Genomic DNA, 26,263 nt, shown 5'->3' on the forward strand with positions numbered 1-26,263 from the left:
CGGTGCCTCACGCCAGCCCTCTCTCAGCGCCTGTGCCAGCGCCTCAGCGCCTTGCTCAGCGCCCTAGTGCAGTCTCTCCGCCTCTCAGCACCTTGCTCAGCGCCCTAGTGCAGTCTCTGCTCGGTGCCTCCTCTCAGCGCCTCTGCTAGCGCCTTCGGCTGCTCTCCAGCGCCTCACTCAGCACTCCAGTACCACTCGGTGCCTCAAGCCAGCCCTCTCTCAGCACCTCTGCCAGTGCCTCCGGGCCAGTCTCTGCTCGATCACACCCTAGCGCCTTGCTCAGCTTGCTAGTGCCGTTACCTTGGCGCTCAATGCAGCACAGTGCCAAATCTTGGCACCTCTCAGCCACGTCTGGTGGCTCATCGTCATCCTCGCTGGCCTCCTCCTCGGCCAGTGCCATCGTCCTAGGATCTGAAGCCCTCAGGGCTCCGATACCATGAAGAGAAGAAGAGCGGAAGCTACACGATGGTGGATGACTCCCAGTATAGTCGTATATATCATAGCTATATATACATGATGAAGAGACACACCTCTAGCCTACACCTGGATCAATGAAGTGGCACTCCTGCCACCTAGGATCATGTCATAGAGAGTGTATACCTCAACAGGAATGATCCAATCCACCATCGCGACAAAGTTCTATCACCATCGCTCACTGGCTGCCTACTTTGATGGACAGCGACTACGTTCTAGCCCTACACGTTGGTTGGAAATCTTGCTCTCTCTTTTTTCAAGTTTATCCTCGTCTCTTTTTCCAGGACGCATAGCTAATACGACGAGCCGGGGAAGCTTTTGGAGAAGAGGAGCTCGTATTTCTGCAAGCGTTTTCCAAGATATCTTTTGGATCGACTCCGATCTAATCATGCAGTAAAAAGAGGAAAGTATGATTATGTTATCTTTATGTATAAAGGTGACCGAAAACATTGAAAACGTGTGGGTTAGCCATGGCAATGGCGGAGCTTCTCAATCCCAAGAACACGGACGCCTTCCCTCTTGTAATTACGCCTGGTATGTTCCTGCATTCTCTTCTCGATCTGTATGCTCCCGTGTTTGGGCGCTTGTGCAGGAGCTTGCAGTGGAGACTTCGGCAATGATCTCGCAATTGGGATCCAGAAGCAAAAACTGTGGCTGGAAGGTCAACTCTTTGGGAGCCCTGGCGCAATTTTGTTCCGGGGATTCAGCGTGTCAAATGCGGAGGAATTTGCTCGAGTGGTGGAAGCGTTTGGATATGAGAGCATGGGTTACAGAGCTGGAGCTGCGACGAGGAAGCACCTTGTCGGGCCTGTCTACACAAACAATGCCCTCGACTCTGAAACCGAGCTTGGATTTCACAATGAAATGAGCTACGTAAGGTTTTCCCCATTTTTCATTCTAAGACTTCTTGTTTCTTGTTTCTTTGCCACAGCTTGCGGATTATCCCGACTTGGTCGTGTTTTTCTGCGAGGTTGCTCCACCGCCAAGCGCCGGCGGTGCCACCGGGATCGTCCAAGGCAAAGCCATATACAATAGGATCAAGAAAGAGTTTCCGGAGTTCACGGAAGATCTCGAGAACAAAGGTCTCGTTTACTACAACTTACGCAGCGAGGAATCATGGAAAAAAGTCTACGAGACCAACGATAGAGCTGAGGCCGAAGCCAAGTAAGTGCAAATCCCAACTGTTTCTACAATGATGTTTCGAATTCTAGAGCGCAAATTTTATCGAGAACGCTCCTCTGGCTCGACGATGGAGGAGTCAAAGAGATCCTGAGCAAAGGAACGAGGAAAGGGATTAGAGAGCTCGACAGTGGTGTTCACGGCAACAACAAGGTGTGGTTTAACAGTATTGGATCGGCCAAACCGTGGTTTCCCCAGTTCCAGTATTTCGAGTTTAGCGATGGAAGCAAGCTGCCAGCCAAAGCAGTCGAAGCGGCTCTAAAGATCATGGACGAAGAACAAGTCTCAGTTGAGTGGCAAGCCGGGGACATTGTTGTGATGAACAATCACTCGGTGCTCCACAAGAAACATGCCGCTGCTCCGAACACCCCGCGAAAGATTTTGGTGTCGATGCTCAAAACTTCCGGGGCGCCAGTGTGATGAGATGCTTCGCTTGAGCTCATTGAGCTCGATCTCGAGAGAAAAGATAAATACCAGCCTTGTCTCATTGTTGTCTCTCTTCCACGTTTGCTTTGAGGGTGTAAGTCGGCGAAAAACTTGGAACCTTGACGACTAGCTTGCTGGGATTCCATCCGGCAGCTACGAGCTCGTCGAGAAACGAGGCAAAACTCTTTTGCATGCTGGTCAGGCTCTGCTTCAAAGTGAAGGTGTCAAAGCTTTTGGAGTGGAAGAGAACATGAGCTTGATAGATGCTTCTTAAGAGTGTGGTGTTCTCGCATCCATCCTGACAAACACGACATTTTATATTACAGGAACAAGAGGACAGGAATTGTGACAATACCTTGAGAAGGATTCCCATGTTGGACTTGGAGAACACAATGAGAACATATTTCTCTGAGTTGTAAAGCTCGAATGCTTCTTCTATCTGAGAAAATAGCTTTACAGCTCAAATAAAAGAGACAAGAAAACCGGAAGTTTCTCACCTCTAGTGGAGTTTTGCCAAGCGTAATGACTTCTCTTAAGGAACAGCCCAGTCGAATTTGAGGCATTAGCATTGTATAAGGTAGTATCAGATTTTCCTTCTTATTACACTCGCTAACTCCTGGTTTATTTCAAAGAATATGAAGGGTAAAGGAAAAGATTGTCAGATTTACCTGATAGCGGGCGGCCTTGAATATGCTCCATTATCAACACATTTAGCCGCTTGAAGTTCATCTAAAAGTTTTCCGGGCAACTTAGTGTCACTGAAAGCTTAATTGAATGGGACTTACTGTTGGGAGTTCGAGAGCTGCAAGTGTTTGGTATCGAAGCCATAAATGAAACGAGCGAATTATCATCCAGGATAGTGCGAGCTGGGAATACGAAGTTGCAACAACAGGTGTCGACTATTGCAAAATAAATCGTTTGTAAATCCACATCCAATGAATTCTAGACTTACAAGAAGCGCGACACCAAGTGAAAGGCCAATAAGCTGGCCAGCGACTTCCCATACTTCTTCCTGGAAAGAATATCAAGTTTAGAAAAATTGGCTAACAAGAATAAATCACAACCTTAGCAGCCACATCTCCAACATTTTCCGAGATTGCAAAGTGGTTTTGGATCACTCGGAAAGATGGATCCTTGAGTCCTCTTGCAACAGCCTTGAAAACATAAAAGAGCATTTGCAAATCTAGATCGATTTATGCATGAATTATACGCTTACCTTAGTTAAGTGTCCCAAAGAAGCGAGCAGCAGGAAATAGTCGGGAGCAAGAGGAGTTGCGAGCTCAAATAGACTGCAAAGAGAAGGGAAAACAAAACGAATGAAAACATTCAAACAATATGAACAGCGCTAACCCGCCAAAACTTCCAATAACTTCCGCATACATACGCCACTGTTTTGGATCCTGGTCAAAGACACCTCCAAATCGACCACCTGAAAATACATGAAAGATGAGAAAAAAGAGGAAAAAGAAGATCAAACCAATAAAAAGCCGGCCTACAGCTCCAAGCCCGTCTTTGGTAACCCATCTGCAAGGAACACAAAACTTTAACCATGGTTTCTCTCCTTTTCATTATTTTCTTTGAAGTTTTGCGATGGATCACTTTATAGCTGCTGACGCTGCAGCAGCTGATCCAGGTTCTGTGCTCAATCCTACAGCCTTTACAACTGAAAGTGAGATTCGACTATACTAAATGTAAGGTGCGAGAAAAACTTACTTGCAAAAGGCTTGAAGTTATCAAAGCCCTGCAAATCCAACCCGTGATGTTTGTTGGAAGCTGCCATACCATGTACTGCAAGTAATCTTGTGAAACGGATCCTGCGGAAAATTGGAGAAAACCAAAGCTCTCAGAAAACCTCCAAAAAACTGCAAGCATTGATTGGCTTCTATGAACTTTTTTCCAACCTGGGAAGCCCGCCGGGAGGAAAAAATTCGACCTCCAGCGGGTTGAGTCATCCCTGGTTGCGGTCGCTGCTCCTCCAATCTCGTGCCATGATTTTTCATCCAAATAAAAGCTACAAACACGGATCTCAATCTAAAAGGAGAAAGGAATCTCAGAGAAGAACCTGTGCACTAGATTTTTCGAAGCAATCCTCTCTTCAATGTGGACGCTCCCGGGAAGAGCTGGCGAGGCTGCAATCGGAGAGTTTGAACTGGATTTCTTCCTGGTTGAATCGGATGCCCGAGCTAAGAGCCCGCTCCTCCGCCGCACCCGCATTCCCACCAATGCATCCATATAAACCCTAAATTTTACTTTAAAATATTATTCAATTAGATTCAAAATAGGGTCGCATTGTTTGACTTGAGTAAACTCTGTATCAAGGCATGGACCCTAAACTTGAGCTCATAGGAGAATATACTTTAGGATATTTGATTATATATTTCATCGGTCGGTTTTCCTTTTTCCGCATCCTATAAAATACCCAGAGGGGTCAATTGACATTAATTCAATCCCTTTACATTTCTGGATTGTTTTTCTGACTACATGATTTTTTTCTGGATCTTTCACAAAAAAATTTGGCTATAGCTAAAAACTTCCTCACAAAGAGGAGATGTCCCGGGAAGCGAAATAAAGGTAAATATTTGAGTTATCCCAGTTAGTAGAAATATATGTTTGATCAAACCCATTTATATCCTTTTCAATAACTCACCTTGTTTTTTTTTCTCTGCTGCAACAATAGCTTGCTCTTTCGTGTTTTTCTGCTAGTTTGGCCGTGACATATGGGTTGAATCTGAGCGCGTTCCAGTCGTAGTTTGTTTGGAACTTATGCAACATGGAGCGGACGATAGTTTCTGTTGAACGGATTGTACAGCAGTACTCTAGCATTCCCAGCGGGGAGTTCGAAGAGTCCAAGCCTCCAGAAAGTTGGCCTGCCACAGGAAACGGTGGCGAGGAAAACTCCCAAAATCTCTATGATGGCTTTGGAACTTAACAACAAAGGTTCGCTTTAACTCCAACTCACCGCTGGTGTGTGCATGGCCTTTGCATGGCATAAGCTGTGTATTCCGGAGGCAAGAAGGTTGGAGTCGTGGGCCGGTGGCAGTAGAAAATCCACGCTCATCCAGCCCATGTTCCTCCTTCTAATTGATGGTATTTCCTTTTATACCACCTTTTGCGCCAGCCGTCAGCCACCTTTTTCTTTTAAAAACCTTTTGCACAATTCACCGTACACTCCGTACAAATGCAAGCTCGCTCCCTTGCAAGCCATGGCGGTGTCTCTCCACAAATCTCCGCCGCTTGAATCATGCAAGAGCTAAGATGGCCCTTGTATTTTAATTCATGATTATTCCTTGGGGATCATGGAGGCCCACGTCACGAGATAATAGGAAATGTTGTTTCTTGGACAAGCTAGATGAGAATGCCAAATAGAACCCCTGAAAAATTAATCAAGCATTTCTTCTTACCTGATACCCAGGAATGTACTTGAGAAAGAACAAACGAGGGCGGCGGTGTGGAAGAAGTCACGCATTGGATGGCTAGCCTGTGCTTAGATTCGTCGTTGCACAAAAGTGGAGATGGACTTCCACAGTTATTCCGGCTAGACGCCGGCGATGATGCCTCGCAGAACGAGGAACCCTCGTCCTGGTCAGTCCATGACGCCGGCGTTGCCTGCTCGTCACTCCTCGCCTCCGCGAAGCCTTCCGGCAGTCACACACGCTGCTTTCTCGTCTTGCTCTTCCAGCCCCTCCATGAGCACCACAACGTCAATCACCTCGACGGGCTCCATCGCCTCAAAACCTCAAGAGCAAATGGACTGTGGAACTCCTCCACAATTGGAAGAATTCCAAGACTACTTTCTACAGCCTATTTGCTGGTTTTTTTTCCTGCTATTGTTTAGTAGCCAAGTACCGGAAACTTCCCTCGATCAATCACTGCAACAAAAAGTCAAAGAACCGGTCAGAAAAGCTGGAAAAAACAGAGCAAACGAGCGAGCTCAGCCAATCACCATCATTTCTTGTAGCAATTGCCGACCTTCCAGCGTTGAATTCCAATAGCCTCACCGACAGCATTTGTCTAGATGGTTGAAAAGATTTGAGCGCCCTTTCAACCAGAGCGGCGCTGTGGGAACTACCCTTCGAGAGAGTGATTAGAATTAGCATGGGAACCCACGAAAACCATGGAAAAAAAGTGAGTGATCTATTTAGCAGGCCTTGATCGATGCAAGGTACGTACCAGGGGTTTCCATTGACCACAACTCCAATTTCCAGAGAAACTCCTGTCTTAAAATACTCCTTCGAACCCAAAACCGAGCATCTTCGCATGGAGGAAAATGGGATTTCCCGCTCATCGAGCTCATCAAATCCTGCGTTCGCTCCAGAGACCTCTCTCGATGCCGGCAGCTCCACGATCGCATCCTCCGCGGCTATGCCTAGCTAGGGCATCTGGAGGAATGCTGGAGTTTCGTCAATTCCATGGCCGATCGCAAAATTGTGACCTGGACGACGATCACCCAGGTTTTTGCCGACACCGGCGATATGGAATCGAATTTCAAATTTTTCGTTTCCAACCTGCCCCGGGAGGAAAAAATTTGACCTCCACCGGGTTTTGGCTCCATCCAAATTAAAAGCAAAAGAACTAAAAGGAGAAGGAGAAGAACTCCCCGGAAAAGCTGGCGTAGGCTAAATGTTTACGGAAATATTATTCACAAAGTTTAACTTATTGATGTTACCAAAGTTAAACCCTAATTAATTTTTTACGTTACAATGGAAAGGTATTTTGTCAAAGTAAGCGCCCGCTATGACAAAATTTCTCCATGGAATTGTGGAAATGCCTCTCCGCACGATCAAAAGTCTACCACGGATCGCCACCGTTGACTTGGCCATTCGGACCTCCAGAATATCAAGGTTTGGGAGAAATCCCAACCTTGGAGGATCCCACACAAGAGGCAGTGTGCATGAATTCTCCTAGGGCTCGGGGACGCGCATGCCAATATAGTGGCGCCCTGGCGCACGGGAGTGTCAGATATCCTGGAGAGATCCAGGAGAGAATCGGGGGGATTGGGGGAATCTAGATCGTCCCAATTGGTCTCTTTGTTGCAGTAGCGCGGTAGAATCGATTGAATTCCAGTCCAAAAGCATCGCAATTATCTCGCCATGGCGCTGGCCGCAGTGGCAAGCATCCGCTGCTCCTCCCAAGACCTCCTCTCCTTCGGCCTCGCGGCCAATGCCTCCTCGGCGCTGTGCTCCAAGCTGGATTTCGTGGCGGACAGGCTCTACGCGACGCAGCTCGCGGTGGACAACAGCTACCTCCTCTTCTCCGCCTATCTCGTCTTCGCCATGCAGCTGGGATTCGCGATGCTGTGCGCCGGATCCGTGCGTGCCAAGAACACCATGAACATCATGCTCACCAACGTGCTCGACGCGGCCTGCGGCGGCATCTCCTACTACCTCTTCGGATTCGCCTTCGCGTTTGGCACCGGCGGCACCACCAACGGATTCATCGGCCGCTACTTCTTCGCGCTGTCCGAGATCCCCGACTCCTCTGCGGGCTTCGATTACAGCTTCTTCCTCTTCCAGTGGGCCTTCGCCATCGCCGCGGCGGGCATCACCAGCGGATCCATCGCGGAGCGCACCCAGTTCGTCGCCTATCTGATCTACTCGACGTTCCTCTCGGGATTCGTGTACCCGATCGTGTCGCACTGGGCGTGGTCCGTGGATGGATGGGCCTCGGCGAGCAAGCCCAGCGGCCGGCTCTTCGGCTCGGGCGCCATCGATTTCGCGGGTAGCGGCGTGGTCCATCTCGTGGGCGGGCTAGCGGGCTTCTGGGCGGCCCAGATCGAGGGCCCACGCATCGGACGGTTCGACAAGGGCGGCGCCGCCACGCTCGTGCTCAAGGGCCACAGCGCATCGCTGGTCGTCCTTGGTACCTTCCTGCTGTGGTTTGGATGGTATGGATTCAACCCGGGCTCCTTCGTCACAATCCTCTCCCCGTACGGCGCGGGCAGCTTCACGGGCAACTGGACGGGCGTGGGTCGTACGGCCGTCACCACCACGCTGGCGGGGTGCTCCGCCGCCATCACCACGCTGTTCGGGCGGCGCCTCCTGACGGGCCACTGGGCCGTCGTTGACGTGTGCAATGGCCTTCTGGGGGGCTTCGCGGCCATCACCGCCGGTTGCTCGGTGGTAGATCCCTGGGCATCTTTGATATGCGGCTTCGTCTCCGCCTGGGTGCTCATCGGCCTCAACCTTCTGGCGGAGAGATTCCACTACGACGACCCGCTCGAGGCGGCGCAGCTCCACGGCGGCTGCGGGACGTGGGGACTCATCTTTACCGCGCTCTTCGCCAAGGAGGAGCACGTCCTCAACGTGTACGGACGCACGTCAACGCCGTACGGCCTCTTCCTGGGTGGCGGCGGGCGGCTCCTGGCGGCGCAGATTGTTTACATTCTTGCGATTGTGGGATGGGTGACGGTGACCATGGGGCCGCTGTTTTGGATGTTGCACAGGCTCAACTTGCTGAGGATCAGCCCCGAGGACGAGGTGGCGGGGATGGATCTCACACGGCACGGCGGCATGGCTTACTACCACCAGGATGGATCTCACCACGATGGTCATAAGTTCCAGCTCCACAATCTCAGCAAGCATGGCGGTGGCAATGCCCCGGGGATGGTTCATGACGCTGCCTCCCCACTCTGAACTTACATGCAACGTTCCTATTGCATTACCAGGTTTGTTCCTACATAGCCAGCCTTTCGTTTTTCGCTGTATATATAAGTCTTGATCTTTGGATGTCAAGGCTTTTTTAAGTTTTGACAAAATATGCTCTGGGCCACAGTCCGTCCTTGTCGTTTTGCCATTGATTCGATGTCAGCTGGCATGGATCGATCGCTTAATAAGTTAAAGAAGTCATACCCACTTTTGCAAATTGCTCTGAAAGGTCAGTCTATAAGCAATGATAGACATAAATCAAATGCTCATTAGCCAACACTCTTTTTTCTAACATCATGTTATCTTTCTCTTCTATGTGGTTTCACTTGGTAATGTTGTTGTATTGATATTTTTTTTCCTTCACTAGAAAATCATCTTTACAAGAAACCATATTTATAAAGTCAAGGTAAACCTTGACCATTATATTAGTATTGTATACAAGATTTCTCTTCTTAAAGTTTAGGCAGAATTCTCAAATATCTCTCAAATAAGAAAAATAAGAAATCAATATTACCTTTATTACCTAGTAATGAAGGTAATATAAAGGGCTAATGTCATTATGTAAGAAAATAATGGTTAAAGAGTGTTACAGATATAATATAACACTATTACATATGAATAAAGATCGAATGCTTAGAAGAAGCTCATCAATCTTAAAGCTTCCAAAGCCAAAAGGTACCAAAAGGAAAACATTACTTTATCATCCTTGAGGCTTAGGATCATGCTAGAAAGAGCATTTTGGGGTTGGCTGATTGCTTATCTGGATTCGTCGTGAAAATCCACCCTGGTAAAACTATTAAACTATTAAAATAAACACAGGAGCAAAAATGATGTCAAACTGCTTGAGATGTAGTAGAATTATCGTAGCAAGCCCAGGGATGATAAGGTTTCAACCGGAAGTGGAAAAGCTGCGGATCAAAATAGCTGCCGGAATCACTGCATCGATTAGGCATGAGCGCATCTATTGATCAATAGGAAACGATGAAATTACCCTGGCGGAACATTGAGAAAAACATAGGGATCTTGCTCAGATGATGGCTGCTCCGGGGCAAGAAATCCGGGCTCGCTGCATTGGAAAGAATGGATTGCCACCGCAAATCACCAGCATTTCTATGTCACCAGATGAAATTGCATCCATGCCTTTGGTTAAAGGCACTCATTTGGTACAGGCAGATAATTAGTTGCCTCACATGGAATGAGTAAGGTATATTTTTAGCTCTAAATTTGAAATTATATCCATCCACCCCTATTTTAGAATATTTGAATATGCCTTTATTTAAATTTCCAACATATGGTACGGATATTCGGGTGCATTGCAAGAATCAAATAAATAGAACTCAACAAATCTGAAAGAGCAGATCCCCAAGAAAGAACATGCTAACAAAGTCATGGCAGCATTTCAATGCACAAAGCTCGAGAGTTCACCGAGAAGACCAACATTGTAAACCATGACGAGATAGACAGATCTTCCAGTTATCTATCAAAGGATGGCGGTAATTTGCAGTGCAAAAACTTTGGCTTGCTACACGAAGGCCAGTGCCGCGGTGATGGCTCTCACAGCGCGTTCGCAACGAGAACATACGCAGTCGGCTCTTTCACTCGCTCCAGGATCCTGTCGGTCCTCTTACACGCCGCCAGCAGCGTGATCCACACCATCGTTCCTCGGCGTCTCCCAGATGCTTGGAGCGGCCGAGAACATTTCATGCAGTGGAAGTAGACGAGCGTGGGCGGCACGAAGAACCCATCCTGCATGGACTCGACGCCCTGGCGGAGCTTCCCTGCGTGGCCGAAAGCCGAGAGAAGGCGACGAAGGTGATGTCGCTGGGCTGGAATCCGTGAAGAACCATCTCCCGGAAGAGATCCAGCGCCTCGGCGTAAGCGCCAGTGTTCGCGTAGGCGAGGATCATCGCGCTCCAGGCGACGAAGTCCTGCGAAGCCATCCCGGCGAAGATCTCCCGCGCGAGCGCCAGATGCCCCACTATCAGGATCATCCACGATCTTGTGGAGGAGCTCACGGAGCTCTGCGAGGTCGTCGTGAACAGCGCAAGCGTGCAAGATGGTGTTCGCGTCGAGCGAGGGGATGTACGCGAAGACCTCCAGCGCCTCCGGCAAATCCCCGGCCTCGGTATGCCTGGATCATTGTCGTGCTCGGGCATCGCCGCGAAGAGATTCCGCGAGCAGAGCTGCGCATTTGTCCACCAGCGGGGCACTGCGTGGAATATTCCTCGCGCCTCGTCAAGATGCTCCGCGTGTCGACCGCACCTTCTCGACGGCGGCGTTGTCCACGTGCCCCTGTTCCACGCCACTACCTCCGCGCATTTGCCATATCCCAAGATCGTGGCCGTCCAATTTCGAGCGCGGCGGCTAGGTGGCCGCAATGGCGGTCCAGTATATCACGACTCGCCTGGCATGGTCTAGCAAGCCGTGGGCACATCGCGCTCGGGCATCTCCAGCGCTCGATCAAGGTGCCCCAGTTGGGCATAGCCTGCGAGGAGCGTGTTCCAGGTGTAGATGTTGCGCAAAGGCACGCGATCAAAGACAATATGTGTCGATTCGATGTCTCCAGCGTCGGTGATCTTTTTCCAGGCGGTCGACCATGCAATTGAAGAAACTCCAGCATTCATCCAGATGCCCTAGCTGGGTATATATTTCCTTCTAGGGCATGGACTTTGATCAGAGCATTCCAGGGCACCACGTTCCTCATCGGCTAATCTCTCGCGTGACTGTTCAAGATCGCGCTCCAGATCGAAGGTATCGCCAGCGCCGACAGGAATGTGTTCCCGTGAAGACGCTCTGGAGGGTTCTTTGATTGATGGATGAAGAGGAGCGCCACGATGCCGACAACGAATGCAACGATGACCACGCCGCCGACGATTCCTCCTCGGATGACGAGGAGGAAGAGCCGCGTCTCAAGTACCAGGGCCTAGGAGGTAGCCTTCTCTCCAGCGACACGATATCATGCATCACCGTCACGCGGATGATTGCGCTGGGGACGCACGGGGGCAGGGTGCATTTGCTGGATTGCCAAGGTCTCTTATCAGGTTTTTTGGATATAACTTTTTTCCATCCAGGTGAAGAATTTTGCTTCTGAATGCCGTCACTTTGGATCCAAACTACTGCAAAACAAATCGTTTTGCTTGTGGGGGACTGGCAGGAAATCTCATACTCAATAATAAAGGCTGGTTTGGTTCATCTAAAGATCAGGTAGCACATTTTCTCCATTTTATTTTTAAGTTTTATTATGGTATCTTCTTTTGGGTGTTCCAATCCATGCAGTTAAATGGAGAACGAGCCTTATTGCATATAATGAGGGTGTAAAACCAACCTGACAGCAGCATCTTACTTTTATTGAAAAACCAAGGTTCCTACTTATATGATATTTCTCTTGTATAGTATATGGTTTTGTTTTTCAGGATGATATGCACTTGTTAGTTGGCTGGGGAAGTTGCATCAAGATTGTTGTTATCAAAGTGAGAGGAGCTGACTTTCCTGGAGGCCTCCATGCTTTTTTGGGAAAAGGTTTAACCTTTTCCTGGAGACAAAGTATGTTGAAGTACAACTTGATTATTATATTTGTAATTTAGCTCCATCTGAAGAATTTTGTGTGGTTCACAACAAACTCCTTTGCAAAACAGGTACATGAATCAATTATATTTTTTCAGTTCACAGTTGGTGAATTGATTTGTCTTGGAATTAACGAATGAGACCTCACCCTGCTAACTAGGTACTCAGAGGTTTCCTTTGAGGCCTACTAACTAGGTACTTAGAGGTTTCCTTTGAGGCCTACTAACTAGGTACTCAAAGGTTTCCTTTGAGGCCAGCTTTTTAGAAGGACTATTCACTTGCAGCGGATGGAAGTTTGAGGCTGTGCTAAAACATGCATCTTAAATTAGAATAAGGGAGAATTGGCAATGTCAATAGATGTGCTTTCTATACATGGTTATGAGCACTAGAAGGCTCAGGATTATAATCTTGCTCACACTCCATTCTCTGGTATAATAAGATGTTAAAAAGCAATTTTTCATTTGCATCTCGTGTGTAGGAAGTGGTCATTGGGCTGCTAGAGATGAGCCTTTAATATTACATAGTCTCACCAAAGGACATGGTTGTTGCTTGACAAAGGTTTGGCTAGAATTATTTGTACAAGTAGCTGATTCCTCTGCTAAAATCTTAACTGGCAGGGATGTGGACTACCAAGTTCTAAGCATAATGCTCTTGTTCTGGCCCCATTTATATATGAGGTGAGCTTCCGGATGTGCAGCTCATGAGCTCTAACATGGATTATTAAGGTTGTCCTCATTCGGTTGCTTTCAAATCCTGTGCATCATGAACCATTCTTAAAGCTGGTTCCAAACTGGCCCTACCCACAATTATATCGACATAATATCTACTGCTGTTGCGTAAGCTAATGTAGGCACTTGCTATTTTTTACCTTTCTCAGGAACAGCATGAAAACGTGCTAAAGCTATAGCCTTTGATATTATCAAAAAGCACCATCTTTATGATGCTCTTAAAAGCAATATAAATTACATTTAAGTTACATGTGTAACTCTTGATTGCTCTTTTAATTAAGCTCGATATAAAAAGAGCCATTGACTTACTTGCTCAACAAAGAGATAAAATTAGCGCAAGTGAGGTGGTTTCCTCTTTAGACCACTTAATGCAGAACAAGAGTTGGCATTTTTTACATGATTATTTGCATGCTATGAGGAAGAAAGTACTAAGTTTTAAACTTTATTTTATGGGAAGGTTATAAATTGTTGAATTCAGTTGCAATTATATGCTAAATTTAAACTATAGTTGCTTTTGCTTTTGCTTTTTTGAGCAATTAAGTAAAAATAATTTATTTTTATTTTTAAGATATCATATATTTTATACAAGCATATACCATTTGCACAAAGCTAAATTTTGTCAAGGAAAGAGTTTATTTGCTGGGTTGAATGGGAAATACTAAAGAAGCTTTAGCTTTGATAATTAATAATCTTAAAAGCATGCAAATGGTAAGTAAAAAAATTCATAACTCAGAATAACTACAGGTAGTAGAATTTATGATTTATAGAACGAACTTATTATATGGTCAGATCAACTAAGCTATATTAATGGCTCATATGGTGCAGCTTGGCATGCTTTTGGAGGATACTATAGGAAATATTAATATAATATAAGTCATAACCAGAATTCCCAAAGACATATTTCTACCATGGTATGACATCTCATAAGGGCAAATCTTTGTTTGACATTGGGCTTTTATGCAATTTAAAAGATAAAGTCTTAAAGGTGATCATGGATTACAAGATGGAAATCTCACTCAGGGAGGGTTGTAATAACATTCTCAAGGTGAGTGTATCAACAAAAGATAAAAATTCTAGCACTAACACTTGTAAATCTAGGATGAACTCCACAATTCATTGTAGTTCCTTCACAAAGGTTATGTTTGTAATCAAAAGCTTGTGTTGTATATGTTCAGACCACTAGCAGTAATCATAGTTTTCTGTGGCCACTTTTACCACATTACATGCCTCTAAAACTTGTTACTTGTGAAGAGTCCTAGTTACTTGCCAAGCATTGAAGAGCAAAGCAAATGGTGCATCATTTGCATTAAATGAAGCCATCAGTAGTAACAAGCCACATGTGACAAATGTAATACAACAAATATTACCAATAAATGCAATTTAGGTGGGTGGAAGAAGAATAAAGAAGTGGTAAAGGAGTTGTTTCAATTTTCATTTCTATATGAAAATTTACAATTTTTATATAAGTGCTAGGATTTAGAAATTGAAGTCCATGTGGAGTTTATAGCTTTTGTTGGACACACTAACTAAATCTAAGTACATGTCTAGAATCTTGCATAATCCATCCCATCAACTAAAATATGTCTTTAATGTCTTCTTTGCAAGATGAGATCAGCAATAAACAATCTAATTTCAAGTCTGTTATTTGTCCATTATTTATTCAAGCTTCAAAAAGAGTGTTAATGTTATATTCCACTCTCTGAGAATGTTATCATTAGTGGTGTGCTTCAGTGCTCTACATCGCACTTTCTCCAACTCTCTTCCCATATCTTAGAGACAAAAAATTATTGGTACATTATTAATTGACCCAGCTCAATTAGGCTTTAAGTTTTATTCTTTATACTTTTTACTCCCACAATGATCTCTTGGAAAATTTCAAATTTTCACAACTCCCTTCATTTGTAATTCTCAATGCTAGCTTGAAGTAATTTTAATTTGCAATTTTGAATTTTCTTAAGTTGAATTTCATTTTAAAAATAGAGAATCTTCTAATCACAAATAGGCATCCTATTGTTACATTTTTATGATCATAAAATTAAGCCATATTTGACTTTTCTTGGTTAAATTTAGACTATACGTGCTGTTCAAGTGACAATATATAGTGGGTTATATTTCTATAATTTTTTGGAAAGCACAAGTTAAATGAGTTGTTGGATCTTGTTTAGTATTTTTGATAAAATCCTAAGTTAATGGTCAACTTTTATCTTTAAACTATCGTTAAGCTTATCTTTTAAAATACAATGATAACAATTAATTTTATAAATAAATTTATTTTCCTTACTTTATTTAATTGTTGTACTAAATTTAGAAATTTTCTAAATTATTATTCTATATCAAAAATTATGTTTTATTGTACTCAGAAAAACAATTATATTTTCTTTTAATTAAATTTTTATCTGTTTTGTTTCTTATTTTTATTTAAGTATGCATCTACAAATTATAAATTTATTTAGAATTACAAATAATTATATAGTAAATATTTACAAATTTTGTTTTTTATTTTACAAAAAAGTTAAAGACTATTGAGTTTGTGAGGATTTACAATTATATACTGAATTTGAATCATGGTTTGTTTATTTTTTAAGTAATACTAATACTATAGATTTAATAAAATATAATATTTTTTAAATTAATATATATTATATATATTAAATATCAATAGAGGGACCTTTACTTTTCCCCACCCATTTACTAGGGTTATCCACTAAAGTTGTATATCCTCTTAAAAGTTGTTTATAATGTTAGGGTTTAAAAAATTGAAAATGCATACCGAGTGACAAAGAATGCATGGGATTTTAAATACAAGGATTAAAATAAACTAAAGTGATTTATTTTTTTTGTTAGTAAAGTGTTGTGAGCACAAATTGCAAATATCTTGGTAAAAAGTCATTTTTATTATAAAATAAATTATTATTTAATTATTTAATATAAATTTAACTCATATTTACTTTTGTATCCCTTTTTTCATTATTGTTCAATAAAATTTACATCATTTTTTATAAGTTTTATTTAATTTAGTTTTCATATATTTAGTTTTATTTTTGTTACTACATACATTTTTAAGGATTATGAAATCCAAATAAATAGTTAATAAATTCTTGAAAATTTATATGAAATTCTATATTTTCTTTAAAGTCATTAATAATTAAAATTATACCATTTGATAGAACAAACATTCACTATGCAACAACAATTTAAAGTTGCATAATTGTTGTACACTTATAATAAAATCATTTTAAAATATTATAGATTACAAAAGGTTTTATTTCATCACAAAAAACTTCTTTTACTTTAATCTATTTAACATTCAATTATAGCATTTGTAATGTCCAGGTCACACTATAATTGTTAATTAAAACTACGCTACTATGGCAAGTGAGCAAAGAAAGTGTTTGTTCTAAACGACTCGGGCTGTATCATTTCTAGTGATCCCAGTGTCACTGTTGCTCCACTCCTTGTTGCGCCATTCTAAGAGCATCTTCCCACGTAAACTCCTCTTCCACGACTTTGCTGCCGGTCTCCTGCTTTTGCGTCTCATCGCCTCCTTTCCTTCTCTTGCTCTCTGGTTTCTCATGAATCCTCTTCCCGTTACTTTTCTTGTTCCTTGGTTTCTCCCTGGCCTCTTGCACTTCCACTTTCCTGTGCGTTTCCTTATTCTCCTTCCCCCGCTTCCTCTTCTTGCTCCCCGCTTTCTTTAATTCTCTATCGTCATCCTCTTCGTCCGTGTTCCCACCATCACTTTGTCCTGCTGCTTCAGCTTCATCTCCCTCATCCCCCATGCCGGCGGCTGGTTTTTCATCCTCCGCGTCATACAAGTTCCTCTGGACTGGCATGTTCCTCAGCGACTGCTTGCTCACCAGAGCCAGCGTTGAAGCTTCGGCAGAGGGCGCGTTTGCGTCGTCCAAGTGTGGTGGAGGAACAAAAAACGGAATTCTGCCCCGCTGCCAATCGTAAAGCACCATTTTCGCTGCTGTTTTCAGATCTGGCTCACCCCCCTGTACAAGCTCGAATATCAGGACAAAATGCATTCCAACCATGATTACCTTCAGAAGTTTGCCCGTTTGTTGGCACAGCTGAGTGAGGAAGTCCTCATCGTCATTCCAGTCTTGTATCTTGTAAGCTCTCTTTAGATAATCCTTCTTCACTCGCTGTAACACCTCTCCTATGTGCTCAGTAGCGTCATCCAGATTTCCCACGCGGACCTTGCAGAGTATGACGATTGTTAGGTGAGAGCGCAAGAACGCATTTTCTCCTTACCACGCCTTTTAAGACAATGTCAGTTTCGCTGTCATGATTTTGATACACAACACCGGGGCAATCTATAAGGAAAATTCGTTTCGTCAGTGTTATATACTGCCAGACTTTTGTTTCCCCAGGCAGTGGCGCAACTTTGCAGACCTGCCGAAAGTAGAAATACAGAACAAGTTAAGCTAAAAAACGGGAAACTCTTTGAAGCTCACATTCTTTGTCCGCAAAGTGTTTATGACTGAAGACTTTCCAACGTTTGGATAGCCAATAAAACCAACTGATATCGCCTGTTTGTCACTTTTCAACCGAGCAAGTTGTCTCAGCAAAGAGAGAAGAGATCCCTGAAGCGAAAACATGTGAAAAAGTTCAATTATCATACGCATAAATCTACCTTGCCAAACGGATTGGTTACGCTCGCGTGGAATGCGAGCGTCGGATATTCACGAGAGAGCACGTGAAGCCATCCTCTTGTAGCCCATGCTGGTACTAAATCGCACTGGAAGACAAAGAAAGGAAATGATTTGGAGCCTTAGCTGATGGCAAACCTTGTTGAGAAGAAAAATCAGATGCTTGTGCTTGCAGTTTTCTCGGAGGTGTTTCTCGAGATGATAGCACCGAGTGCCAGCGGGATCCCTGGCATCCAGCACCTAAAAGACATCATAGACACAGGATTTTATAAGATTCAAACAGTCGCAAACCTGGACAACCACGTCAGAAGAGTCAATAACTTTGTATAGTTCCCCCCAGATACGCTTGCTCTGGCCTTTCTCAAACATTGTATGCCTCACTTGGTCACGCAAGCCATCCGTTTCGGTCAACGCTGTACTCTTTTTTTTGGTAACATCCTCAAGACTCTTTTCGTGCTCCTCTGAAAGATGTAAGATCAGAAGGAAGCATGCCAGTATTTCGCTTTCACACACCTTGTGTGTTGGCACATTTTTGCACCAGGCTAGTATAATCATCAACACCGAGTTTGGGACGCTTCCTTTTCTTCTTGGGACCGAATGTGTCTTCAAACTTTTCGGTATCTAAAAGATGAACCCTCGCTTGCTACAAAGAAAAAAAATTGTCATGCTCCAAGGAATGGAAGAAAAAAACTTTAGGCAGACCTTTGGTCGATCAGTCAAGAGTGCCATCGGCAATTTCTTCTGCTTTAAAATCACAGTGTAGGCGTTCGACACTCTGGTACGCATTTCTTCCCGGAACGTTTCCAGCTCCTTCTGCCCGACGACCCTCGTATTCCCTTCATACCACATTTTTCCCAATCAAGCAAATACATCTTGGAAAATTGAGACGAGATCTTCACTCACCAAACCATCGCCTATCGGGCTGAATCCTCGTCGACGGCAGATCCTTGGACTGGAGCTCGTGATGCAAAACCTTGCCCTTGCTGTCGCGCCGGGGACGAGACTGATACATATTGAGCCGCCGGACGGTCGCGGAGCTGCGCATTCCCGCGGCGCCGGATCCGCCATCGCGCCTGTTTGCATCGAGCGAATGTTTGGGATTCCCACCGCGCGACGGCGTCCGCGCAGCCTGCTTCTTCGTCTTCGCCATTTTGCTATGCCCTAAACCTCCCTAGGGTTTATACAGAATGTCCTCAAGTTAGATTCCGTTAGGGCAGAAACAAAATTAAACAAAAGCTTATTGCCAAGCAAAAATTTCTCTCTAAGCGGCAGCTTCCACGGCTTTCACTACAGCAACTTCAGCGGGCCTGAGAACTCTTTCGTGGAGTAAGTATCCAACCTGGAAGAACAAACCATCTCCTTAGAAAAACAACCATGGGGAAGAAAACTCTCGTGGACACCTTGAAAACGTTGGCGACGGTGCCGGCGGGCTTGCTGGGATCAGCAATCTCGCAGACCGCGAGGTGCACGTTTGGATCGAAAGGCTCGCCAGTCGGGTCGAATCGCTCGACTCCATACTTTTTGAGAACCTGAGGGAGAGAGAGAGAGAGAGCGAATGATAACCGCGGAAACAATCGATCAAAACTTCTTTTCCATACCTGCATTAGTTGCTTCTCAGTCATCTTCACTCCTGCTAAAAGAGTGTCGAGGAGCTTCTTGGCTTCCTCCGCGTCCTTGGGCTGTCCAACGGACGACAAAGCTCTCGAGAGATTGTCCGAAACGTCAAGCAAATCCTTCGAAAAGCTCTGGAACAGATCGAAAACTTTGTAAGCCTTGACTCAACCAAAACAAATGAACAGAAGAAAACGAAGAGAAATCATACCTGGACGGCGAACTTGCGAGAGCTCTCTTGCTCTCGCTTTGCCCTTTCTCTGTAGTTCTCCAGCTCCGCAAGGCCACGAAGAACACTGTCCTTGAGCTCCTTCACAAGTTCATCCTTTTCCTCGATAATCGAGTCCTTTTCTCGAACCTGCTGCTCGAACTTTCTGATCTCTTTCAGCAGCTTCTGCTCGGCTGTCTCGGGCACTTTCTTGTCATCGGCAGCTCCCGGCTTATCACCCGGTTTCCTCTCACCATCGCCGCCTTTAGCACCACCTTCGCCACCGCTGGCGGCGGCGGCGGCTTTTCCTGTCGCCTTCTTCTCATCCTTCCCAGACTTTGAGACTGGCTCGGTTTTATCCTCCACTGGGGGCTCCTCGGCCGATCCCGGCCGCCCCTCTTTCGAGGTGGAAGAATTCACGGCTGCAGAAGAAAAATGGGCTGTGTGAAACGATTGTGCCGGTGAGATCCGTGACGACGGAGGAGGAATGCAAGCAAGCCATTGCTGCAGTTACCACAGTTGTTCTTTAAGATTTTGGAAAAACCCTATTCAATCGAGCTACCTGGCGAGGAGAATCGGCTGCCCGGAACGATTGCAGAAGCGACGAGGACGATCTCGTGCGCCTCCAGCCATGCCGCAATAGTGCTCCCACCGCTTGCCTCATTGCGCCGAGAGGAAGAAAACCGCCTAAACCCTAAACCCACGCGTGAAGAATCTAGAACAAGCAACTATAGCCGCCCGATCTCGTAACGTTAATCTTGCCACGTGGACTGTACACGTCAGCTTATTAATATGAAGAGAAATATTCTTGTCACTATGGAGATTTCTCTTTGCTATGGCGGCAATGCGTGGGCTAGACGAGGCTCTCTAGTGCGCTGCGCGGCTTCTAGGGATGGAAAATCCGGTCTTCTATCGTGGATGAGGAGCGCGGCGCCACACGAGATCTTGGGGCTCTCGGCAGCGCGAGGATTTGGCTTGGACGATGTCAAGGCGGCATTTCGATCCAAGGTTTGTGAGAGAGAGGCTCTAGGGTTTTGTGTGATGGATTTCGCGGATTTCCAGGTGAAGGAGTACCACCCGGATGTGTATCGGGGCGCCGAGGATCCGGAGGCCATCACACAGTGCCTGATTCGGGCTTACGAGGTGAGCACATCTTTTGTTCACTCGTTGGAAAGAGTTTTTGTGATAGAACCTCGGTTAGAAATTCTTTGCAGGAGCTCTCGCTGGAGACTAAACCAAGCATTGGACAAAAGAGGTTCGTGGTTCTTCTTTTCTCTCCTCGTTCTTTGCTACATTTCGATTGATCAATGCAGGAGATCTCTCGATCCTTTCCAAGAGCCGGAAGGAGAAGCGAATGATATCTTTGTGAATGAGCTTCTCTGCATTGGAAAAGGTTCGCAAGCTTTCCTCTTTCGTGTGATTGATCTTAACTTCGTTGTTTTCCTTTGAAAAATCAGCCTGTCCTTACTCTTGCGTGGAACGAGCTCCATCAGTGTTTAGATACAATCCAGAAACTGGACGAGCTCAAGCTGTTGTTCAAGGTAATCCTTTCTTTGCTTCGGCATAACTTAAAACGAGCTACTTAGCCTGGTCGAATCCCATCTGTGTGAAAATCCAGGAAGAAGTGGCGACTACTCTGTGCAGCTAGCCGTCGGCCAGTGCCCGAGAAATTGCATCCACTACGTAACCGAAGAACAAGGGAAAGTCCTGCGAGACTTGCTTCACAGGTAAAACATTAAACTCTTCACGCGTTTTACTTCGTGGGTTCTTGAATCGTGTGTGGTTTTGCTAGAGCTTCGATCGATCCTTACAACTCCGAGGATTTCACGACGATCCAAGGCCTGATCGCGCGCGCCGCTTATGAAAATGGAAGATACAGGGGCCCCAAAAGAAAACCAAAGCGTAGTGACAAAATGGTAGATTACTATTAAAAATAATTTCTATTTCGCTGAGGAATATTCTAATTTGTTCGGCATTAGGGTAAGGTAGATGTTTCTAGAGGCAGCCGTCCGATTGGTCAAATCGGACGGCTGAGGGGCGGTGTCGTAAATATAGCTCTCCACCGTTGGATCTAATCTGTCGGGACGGCTGGGATGCTTTAAAAGAGGCTCGTGGCCCTCACACTCCTTTTGTGTTGCTGCTGCGTCTTCGAGGGAAGGGCGAGGAGAGAAGGCGCATTCTTCGATCGGGATCGTGAATCAGGTAAATCAGCGCTTGCGCTTCGCGATTCCATCCCTCTGACGCCGCTCCTTGGAGTAGGATGGGAAAATCTTACCCGGCCGTGAGCGAGGAGTACAAGGCCGCCGTGGAGAAGGCCAAGAGGAAGCTCCGCGGCTTCATCGCAGGCAAGATCGGCGGATCGAAGCTTGAAATTTCTAGTCTTTCTGACCCTTTGTTTCCAATATTTTCTCGCAGAGAAGAACTGTGCGCCATTGATTCTCCGCCTTGCGTAAGTCTCTTGTCCTCTTTTTCTTTGGTTTCGCCTCTTCTTGTAAAGCTCACGGCTCGCGTTGTGGAATAGATGGCACTCGGCGGGAACTTACGATTGCCAGTCCAAGACCGGTGGTCCTTTTGGCACCATGAAGCTCGCTGAGGAGCTTGGCCATACCGCGAACAATGGTCTCGACATCGCCGTGAAGCTGCTACAGCCAATCAAGGACCAGTTCCCCATCTTGAGCTATGGCGACTTCTATCAGGTAAAGACTCGTCTTTGTTTGCTTTCCTTCGTTTGGTTTTTCCCTTTAGTGCTGTGACGCTAGCTACCTCGAACGATAGTGTCTGGAATTAGTGCCATTTCGATAAGACTTGGTTCTTATAGATTATTTTTTTACAGCTTGCGGGAGTCGTTGCTGTGGAAGTCACTGGTGGCCCCGAGATTCCATTCCATCCCGGGAGAGTGGTGAGTTTTGATATTCGATTTTCAATTGGTTTCTCGTGGAATGATGTAACAAAAGAATGCCTTGGATGGATACAGGACAAGCCAACATGCCCAATGGAGGGACGGCTTCCAGATGCTACCAAGGGCGCGGATCATCTCAGAGACGTGTTTGTGAAGCATATGGGTCTCACGGACAAGGACATCGTGGCTCTTTCTGGCGGTCACACTCTGGTAAGCTGTATCAGTCTCAGAGAAAAAAAAATCTTACGAAACTTCGGTGTGTTTGTCCAGGGAAGAGCACACAAGGAACGATCCGGGTTTGAGGGCCCATGGACGCACAACCCTCTCCAGTTTGACAACTCCTACTTCACGTAAGTCGATCGATTTCACTTTTCTTTCTTTCCGATCTAATCGTGTTTGCTCCAGGATACTGCTGAGCGGTGAGCAGGAAGGCATCCTCACTCTCCCAACCGACAAAGTTCTCGTGGAGGATCCCTCATTCCGCCCGCTCGTGGAGCTCTACGCCAAGGTAAAGAGAAATCTCCGCTTAGAACTCTGCGTGATCAAGAGATAAATCTCACTTGGAACAGGACGAGGAGGCGTTCTTCAAGGACTACACCGAAGCCCACCTCAAGCTCTCGGAGCTTGGATTCGCCGAGGAGTAAAAGCAAAGGGCGTAAATAACCTCCGAGCAAGCCTTACTTCTTTTTGGATTTTGTGGAAAAAACATTAATAGCAAATGTATTGTTAAGTCAGCTGGCACACATTCCAAGAACCCTAAAACCCTAATAACACGAGAGCTTGTTTCCGGCCGATGACAAGGACCCAGCCAATGAAACCCGCAAGATGACGCACTGGTTCATGTTCCCGACCTTGAATGACTATGTTCTCGAGGCATGGACGAGGATGAAATCCCATGCGACGACGAGGATGGTGGCAGTTGTGAAATAAATCTTGGGGCTCACGACCTTGAATGAATCTAAAATCTAGAATTAAAACGTGCAAGCAAATCTTCGTGAAGAACATTCGTGAACGAGGAGGCTCTTTTGAGATCCATCCGAGCTGTTTGGATAAAATTTACAGTTGCCTCCAAGGATTGTTGCTAAGATTGAGCTAAACATCATATACCACTCCAACGTGAAGCAAGCTCTCGTGAGGGATGTGATAAACGACGCTGCTGCCTCTACAAATCCTCCGGAGGAAGCTGTAGCCAAAGTTTATGGCAACTCTCTTCCAAAAGCTCGACGCTTCGCGGGCCTTCATCACGGTGTTTCCCATGATATGCACGATCCCATCTTGCCTGGCCCTGCCTAGAAAATCGCCCTCGTCTTCCTCGTCACCCCTGGAGGAGCAAACCGATGATCGGCGATGGATCTCGTCCAGCGAGCCTGCTGTGCTGATCATAACCGAGTCGATGTTTGATCTCGTCGGCTCCGCTGATACCACCCGGGAGCTCTCGATGCTGTCGTCGGAGTTTTCCACACTTCCCACCATGGACTCGTAGCGGACAAAGGAGCGGAGCGCCTGGAAGAGGAGCTCGTCGAACTCGTCGTCCTTTTTGTGGAGGTCCTTGTAGCCATATCGCACTGCGCAGCGGTACATCCGAAACTCCCTGGGGCCTATTCTCCGAATGTGGAACCGCTCGGCTTTCGGGACCGTGCTGACTGGGAGATACTTGACGCAGACGAACATGAGAATTGAGTGGATCGCTGGGAAGTGCGTGAGAAAATGAGAGAAAATGGAAGGTACCCCGTGAGCGAGCTCCGTGTAAAAGAGACCGATTCCTGGAAGTCGGACCATGCCGAGCCCCGGGCCAAGCCGAAGGATCCAACCGAGAGAAACTTTGTTCTGGAGTTCGAAGCTGTGCCGTTCAGTGGTTCCATAGTGCCATGTGTACATGACAATGAGCAGAAAGGCTCCAATTGCCAGAGGTACCCAGCCTCCCTTCTCCACCTTGACGAGAACAGCTGAGATGTAAGTGGACTCGAGGGAGCCAAACACCACGAGAAATGCCAGAACCAGCAACAGGTTTCTTTGCCAGATGATGAGCATGACGAGAGCCATTAGTAGAGTGGTGACAAGCATCACTCCCACAACAGCAATCCCTGTAAAAATATATCAGCATATTATCCAAAGCATTTGAAGTGAGCTTACCATAAGCATTTGCTATCTGCATTGTTTCTCTAAACCCAGCGGTTATCACCAGGCACGCAACCATAAGCAACCAGTTGACTTCGGGAATATAGACCTGGCCGAGGTACTTGTACGAAGTGTGAACAATCTTGACCCGCGGGAAGCAACCCAAAGCCACGGCTTGCTTTATGATGGAAAAAGTTGCAGAGATCGTTGCTTGGCTCGCAATGACTGCAGACGCCGTTGCGATTACAAACACAGGCCAGTAAACTGCTGGTGTTTTCGGTATAGACTTGTAGAAAGCGTCGTTCACGTCGTCGGGTAGCTTCATGAGATATGCAGCTTGTCCCATGTATGCTGCTAATAGACAAGGGAACACCATTCCAGTAAAAGCCAGCTGCATAAATCAAGAATTAAAACCAAAAAAACAATATAACGATCCAGGACACTTACTTGGATCGAGGAAGCTGAGAAGTGGCCAAGGTCAGCAAACAAAGCTTCGGCACCTGTCATAAATGTTTAGATGCCAAGATTTTGAGAAAGATGTGTCAGCAGACCTGTTATAGCCAGAAAAACTCCTCCAAGTGACTCCCAGCCTCTGGTCTTCTGCCTTCCGAAATAGCGAATGATGTAGTGCGGGTTGAGGGCCTTGAATATAGATGGATCATGAACAACGATGTTGTAAACTCCAAGCGCACCAATCGCAAGAAACCAGACGAAGATAATTGGAGCAAACATGAATCCAACTCTGGCAGTTCCAATGCGTTGCATGCAAAAGAGCCCAACTAAAATCACCAATGCCAGAACCAAGATAGCATCTGTAACAAAGCTCAGATTAATCTTCACTCAAGGAAAACATCACGGCAAGACTGACCATCAGAGACGGACAAATGAGCAACTCGGAGTCCTCTCACAGACGAAAGCACTGCAAAATGACGAGCATCGGCAACGTTTTCCTCCAGAAAAAAAATCAAAGGACGAACCTGATATAGCAGGAGATAGCATTCCATCACCGATAACCATGCTTGTGCCGAGTAGGACTAGCACAAGCAGGATCTTTTGCAAGGTTTGGCTTTTCTCCAAAGCCACCTTTACTTTGTGAGCATGAGACTTCTCGGGCACTGCCCGGAAACTGTACGTGGTAAGCTCCCGATCAGTGGGATGCTGGTTGGAGATAGTGTTAACTTTGACATGCCTGCATATCAAAGAATACAGGGCAAAAGTCCCGCCTGGAAAAGAAAAGGAATCCACAAAGTTTAAATCACCATCTAGCGATGAGAAATACCTTCTCCATTGTCTCCCGATCGTAGCGCGATAAAAACGTACTTGACCAGAGCAATCAGAGTGATGGTGTAGACGATCAGCGACAGCGCTCCCAGCACGTCCTCGCGGTGCTGGATCCCATCCGGGAAGATATTGGAGAAGACGTAGAGCGGCGATGTCCCGATGTCGCCATAGACCACACCAAGGCTGAGGAACGCCAGGCGCAGCGTCGCGGCGGTGGAAACCCTCTGGAGAAATTCTAGCTCGAATCAGGCATGGGACAGGGAGAAAATAGGCCAATCATCCCTTTACCTTTGCCGGCGCTTGCATGCTCTGGATTCGCGCCGCATCGTCGCCAAGCGGCTGATCAATCTGATCAAGACTCCACATTCCCCCTCTCTCCCGCCCTTGCTCTTCGTCCCCCATAGCTGGAAGAAACAAGGGGAAATTCCTTAAAGCCCTAGAATATCCATGAGCTTTTTAAAATCCCGCGTACGCGG

General features: G+C 45.9%; 8 protein-coding genes across 10 annotated transcripts; 4 read left to right on the forward strand and 4 right to left on the reverse strand.

Annotated features, from left to right (window-relative positions):
- Positions 1 to 889: 889 nt before the first annotated feature.
- LOC9632362 (clavaminate synthase-like protein At3g21360) lies at positions 890 to 2,148 on the forward strand. 2 transcript variants are annotated; one of them, XM_024672209.1, is made up of 5 exons: positions 890 to 1,008; positions 1,067 to 1,347; positions 1,406 to 1,638; positions 1,686 to 1,806; positions 1,852 to 2,148. In XM_024672209.1, exons 1-5 carry the CDS (start codon positions 945 to 947, stop codon positions 2,071 to 2,073), a joined length of 921 nt encoding a protein of 306 aa, XP_024527977.1. In that variant the 5' UTR covers positions 890 to 944; the 3' UTR covers positions 2,074 to 2,148. The 2 variants fall into 2 exon arrangements, with proteins under 2 accessions (XP_024527977.1, XP_024527976.1); XM_024672208.1 differs by having other exon boundaries at positions 896 to 1,008; positions 1,686 to 2,148.
- LOC9636064 (protein root UVB sensitive 5) lies at positions 2,109 to 4,293 on the reverse strand. The gene is made up of 14 exons (XM_024672147.1): positions 4,142 to 4,293; positions 3,981 to 4,090; positions 3,793 to 3,893; positions 3,679 to 3,734; positions 3,557 to 3,603; positions 3,430 to 3,508; positions 3,296 to 3,368; positions 3,144 to 3,233; positions 3,032 to 3,091; positions 2,865 to 2,978; positions 2,748 to 2,808; positions 2,577 to 2,695; positions 2,435 to 2,518; positions 2,109 to 2,377 (listed from the first exon to the last, which is right to left on the reverse strand). The coding sequence occupies exons 1-14, from the start codon at positions 4,291 to 4,293 to the stop codon at positions 2,138 to 2,140; spliced, it is 1,386 nt and encodes a 461-aa protein (XP_024527915.1). The 3' UTR covers positions 2,109 to 2,137.
- A 2,407-nt stretch (positions 4,294 to 6,700) lies between these two features.
- Positions 6,701 to 8,969, forward strand: LOC9632363 (ammonium transporter 1 member 1). Its single transcript, XM_002967083.2, has one exon. It carries the CDS (start codon positions 7,170 to 7,172, stop codon positions 8,709 to 8,711), a length of 1,542 nt encoding a protein of 513 aa, XP_002967129.1. The 5' UTR covers positions 6,701 to 7,169; the 3' UTR covers positions 8,712 to 8,969.
- A 7,330-nt stretch (positions 8,970 to 16,299) lies between these two features.
- LOC9636066 (nuclear/nucleolar GTPase 2) lies at positions 16,300 to 18,820 on the reverse strand. Its single transcript, XM_024672082.1, has 10 exons — positions 18,574 to 18,820; positions 18,373 to 18,506; positions 18,184 to 18,313; positions 17,962 to 18,131; positions 17,809 to 17,910; positions 17,655 to 17,759; positions 17,476 to 17,604; positions 17,273 to 17,413; positions 17,059 to 17,217; positions 16,300 to 17,010 (listed from the first exon to the last, which is right to left on the reverse strand). The coding sequence occupies exons 1-10, from the start codon at positions 18,818 to 18,820 to the stop codon at positions 16,453 to 16,455; spliced, it is 1,875 nt and encodes a 624-aa protein (XP_024527850.1). The 3' UTR covers positions 16,300 to 16,452.
- Positions 18,821 to 18,858: 38 nt separating this feature from the next.
- On the reverse strand, positions 18,859 to 20,214 carry LOC9632364 (protein GrpE). The gene is made up of 5 exons (XM_002967450.2): positions 20,052 to 20,214; positions 19,493 to 19,993; positions 19,269 to 19,415; positions 19,071 to 19,199; positions 18,859 to 19,009 (listed from the first exon to the last, which is right to left on the reverse strand). The coding sequence occupies exons 1-5, from the start codon at positions 20,151 to 20,153 to the stop codon at positions 18,932 to 18,934; spliced, it is 957 nt and encodes a 318-aa protein (XP_002967496.2). The 5' UTR covers positions 20,154 to 20,214; the 3' UTR covers positions 18,859 to 18,931.
- Positions 20,215 to 20,305: 91 nt separating this feature from the next.
- Positions 20,306 to 21,473, forward strand: LOC9632365. Its single transcript, XM_024672148.1, has 7 exons — positions 20,306 to 20,497; positions 20,552 to 20,632; positions 20,704 to 20,744; positions 20,803 to 20,882; positions 20,947 to 21,030; positions 21,108 to 21,216; positions 21,282 to 21,473. The coding sequence occupies exons 1-7, from the start codon at positions 20,306 to 20,308 to the stop codon at positions 21,418 to 21,420; spliced, it is 726 nt and encodes a 241-aa protein (XP_024527916.1). The 3' UTR covers positions 21,421 to 21,473.
- Positions 21,474 to 21,559: 86 nt separating this feature from the next.
- Positions 21,560 to 23,129, forward strand: LOC9636067 (L-ascorbate peroxidase, cytosolic). Its single transcript, XM_002967086.2, has 9 exons — positions 21,560 to 21,691; positions 21,749 to 21,834; positions 21,905 to 21,938; positions 22,011 to 22,185; positions 22,323 to 22,388; positions 22,464 to 22,598; positions 22,659 to 22,738; positions 22,794 to 22,896; positions 22,958 to 23,129. Exons 2-9 carry the CDS (start codon positions 21,750 to 21,752, stop codon positions 23,030 to 23,032), a joined length of 753 nt encoding a protein of 250 aa, XP_002967132.1. The 5' UTR covers positions 21,560 to 21,691; position 21,749; the 3' UTR covers positions 23,033 to 23,129.
- Positions 23,130 to 23,336: 207 nt separating this feature from the next.
- LOC9636068 (potassium transporter 10) lies at positions 23,337 to 26,261 on the reverse strand. 2 transcript variants are annotated; one of them, XM_024671818.1, is made up of 8 exons: positions 26,076 to 26,261; positions 25,786 to 26,011; positions 25,484 to 25,729; positions 25,400 to 25,425; positions 25,058 to 25,340; positions 24,954 to 25,006; positions 24,522 to 24,897; positions 23,337 to 24,472 (listed from the first exon to the last, which is right to left on the reverse strand). In XM_024671818.1, the coding sequence occupies exons 1-8, from the start codon at positions 26,187 to 26,189 to the stop codon at positions 23,481 to 23,483; spliced, it is 2,316 nt and encodes a 771-aa protein (XP_024527586.1). In that variant the 5' UTR covers positions 26,190 to 26,261; the 3' UTR covers positions 23,337 to 23,480. The 2 variants fall into 2 exon arrangements, with proteins under 2 accessions (XP_024527586.1, XP_024527585.1); XM_024671817.1 differs by having other exon boundaries at positions 25,058 to 25,318; positions 25,375 to 25,425; positions 26,076 to 26,260.
- Between the last annotated feature and the right edge of the window lie 2 nt (positions 26,262 to 26,263).

Source organism: Selaginella moellendorffii, unplaced genomic scaffold (genome assembly GCF_000143415.4).
Source record: "Selaginella moellendorffii unplaced genomic scaffold, v1.0 SELMOscaffold_8, whole genome shotgun sequence".
Taxonomy (NCBI): domain Eukaryota; kingdom Viridiplantae; phylum Streptophyta; class Lycopodiopsida; order Selaginellales; family Selaginellaceae; genus Selaginella; species Selaginella moellendorffii.

Excerpts from the sequence above, each read along its gene's own strand:
- LOC9632362 (XM_024672208.1), top strand. The coding sequence starts at position 945 with ATGGCAATGGCGGAGCTTCTCAATCCCAAGAACACGGACGCCTTCCCT. Across the intron at positions 1,348-1,405 it reads TTCACAATGAAATGAGCTAC|CTTGCGGATTATCCCGACTT; the intron begins GTAAGGTTTTCC and ends TCTTTGCCACAG. Across the intron at positions 1,639-1,685 it reads AGAGCTGAGGCCGAAGCCAA|AGCGCAAATTTTATCGAGAA; the intron begins GTAAGTGCAAAT and ends TTCGAATTCTAG.
- LOC9632365 (XM_024672148.1), top strand. The coding sequence starts at position 20,306 with ATGGAGATTTCTCTTTGCTATGGCGGCAATGCGTGGGCTAGACGAGGC. Across the intron at positions 20,498-20,551 it reads AGGCGGCATTTCGATCCAAG|GTGAAGGAGTACCACCCGGA; the intron begins GTTTGTGAGAGA and ends GCGGATTTCCAG. Across the intron at positions 20,633-20,703 it reads GCCTGATTCGGGCTTACGAG|GAGCTCTCGCTGGAGACTAA; the intron begins GTGAGCACATCT and ends AATTCTTTGCAG.
- LOC9632364 (XM_002967450.2), bottom strand. The coding sequence starts at position 20,153 with ATGAGGCAAGCGGTGGGAGCACTATTGCGGCATGGCTGGAGGCGCACG. Across the intron at positions 19,994-20,051 it reads CAGCCGATTCTCCTCGCCAG|CAATGGCTTGCTTGCATTCC; the intron begins GTAGCTCGATTG and ends TGGTAACTGCAG. Across the intron at positions 19,416-19,492 it reads CTCGCAAGTTCGCCGTCCAG|AGCTTTTCGAAGGATTTGCT; the intron begins GTATGATTTCTC and ends GATCTGTTCCAG.
- LOC9636064 (XM_024672147.1), bottom strand. The coding sequence starts at position 4,293 with ATGCGGGTGCGGCGGAGGAGCGGGCTCTTAGCTCGGGCATCCGATTCA. Across the intron at positions 3,604-3,678 it reads GCAGCGTCAGCAGCTATAAA|ATGGGTTACCAAAGACGGGC; the intron begins GTGATCCATCGC and ends TGTTCCTTGCAG. Across the intron at positions 2,519-2,576 it reads TTGGCAAAACTCCACTAGAG|ATAGAAGAAGCATTCGAGCT; the intron begins GTGAGAAACTTC and ends CTATTTTCTCAG.
- LOC9632363 (XM_002967083.2), top strand. The coding sequence starts at position 7,170 with ATGGCGCTGGCCGCAGTGGCAAGCATCCGCTGCTCCTCCCAAGACCTC.
- LOC9636066 (XM_024672082.1), bottom strand. The coding sequence starts at position 18,820 with ATGGCGAAGACGAAGAAGCAGGCTGCGCGGACGCCGTCGCGCGGTGGG. Across the intron at positions 17,414-17,475 it reads ACACTTTGCGGACAAAGAAT|GTCTGCAAAGTTGCGCCACT; the intron begins GTGAGCTTCAAA and ends TACTTTCGGCAG. Across the intron at positions 17,011-17,058 it reads AAACGGGCAAACTTCTGAAG|GGGGGTGAGCCAGATCTGAA; the intron begins GTAATCATGGTT and ends GAGCTTGTACAG.
- LOC9636068 (XM_024671817.1), bottom strand. The coding sequence starts at position 26,189 with ATGGGGGACGAAGAGCAAGGGCGGGAGAGAGGGGGAATGTGGAGTCTT. Across the intron at positions 25,319-25,374 it reads TCATTTGTCCGTCTCTGATG|ATGCTATCTTGGTTCTGGCA; the intron begins GTCAGTCTTGCC and ends GCTTTGTTACAG. Across the intron at positions 24,473-24,521 it reads GCAGATAGCAAATGCTTATG|GGATTGCTGTTGTGGGAGTG; the intron begins GTAAGCTCACTT and ends ATATTTTTACAG.
- LOC9636067 (XM_002967086.2), top strand. The coding sequence starts at position 21,750 with ATGGGAAAATCTTACCCGGCCGTGAGCGAGGAGTACAAGGCCGCCGTG. Across the intron at positions 22,186-22,322 it reads GCTATGGCGACTTCTATCAG|CTTGCGGGAGTCGTTGCTGT; the intron begins GTAAAGACTCGT and ends ATTTTTTTACAG. Across the intron at positions 22,389-22,463 it reads CATTCCATCCCGGGAGAGTG|GACAAGCCAACATGCCCAAT; the intron begins GTGAGTTTTGAT and ends GGATGGATACAG.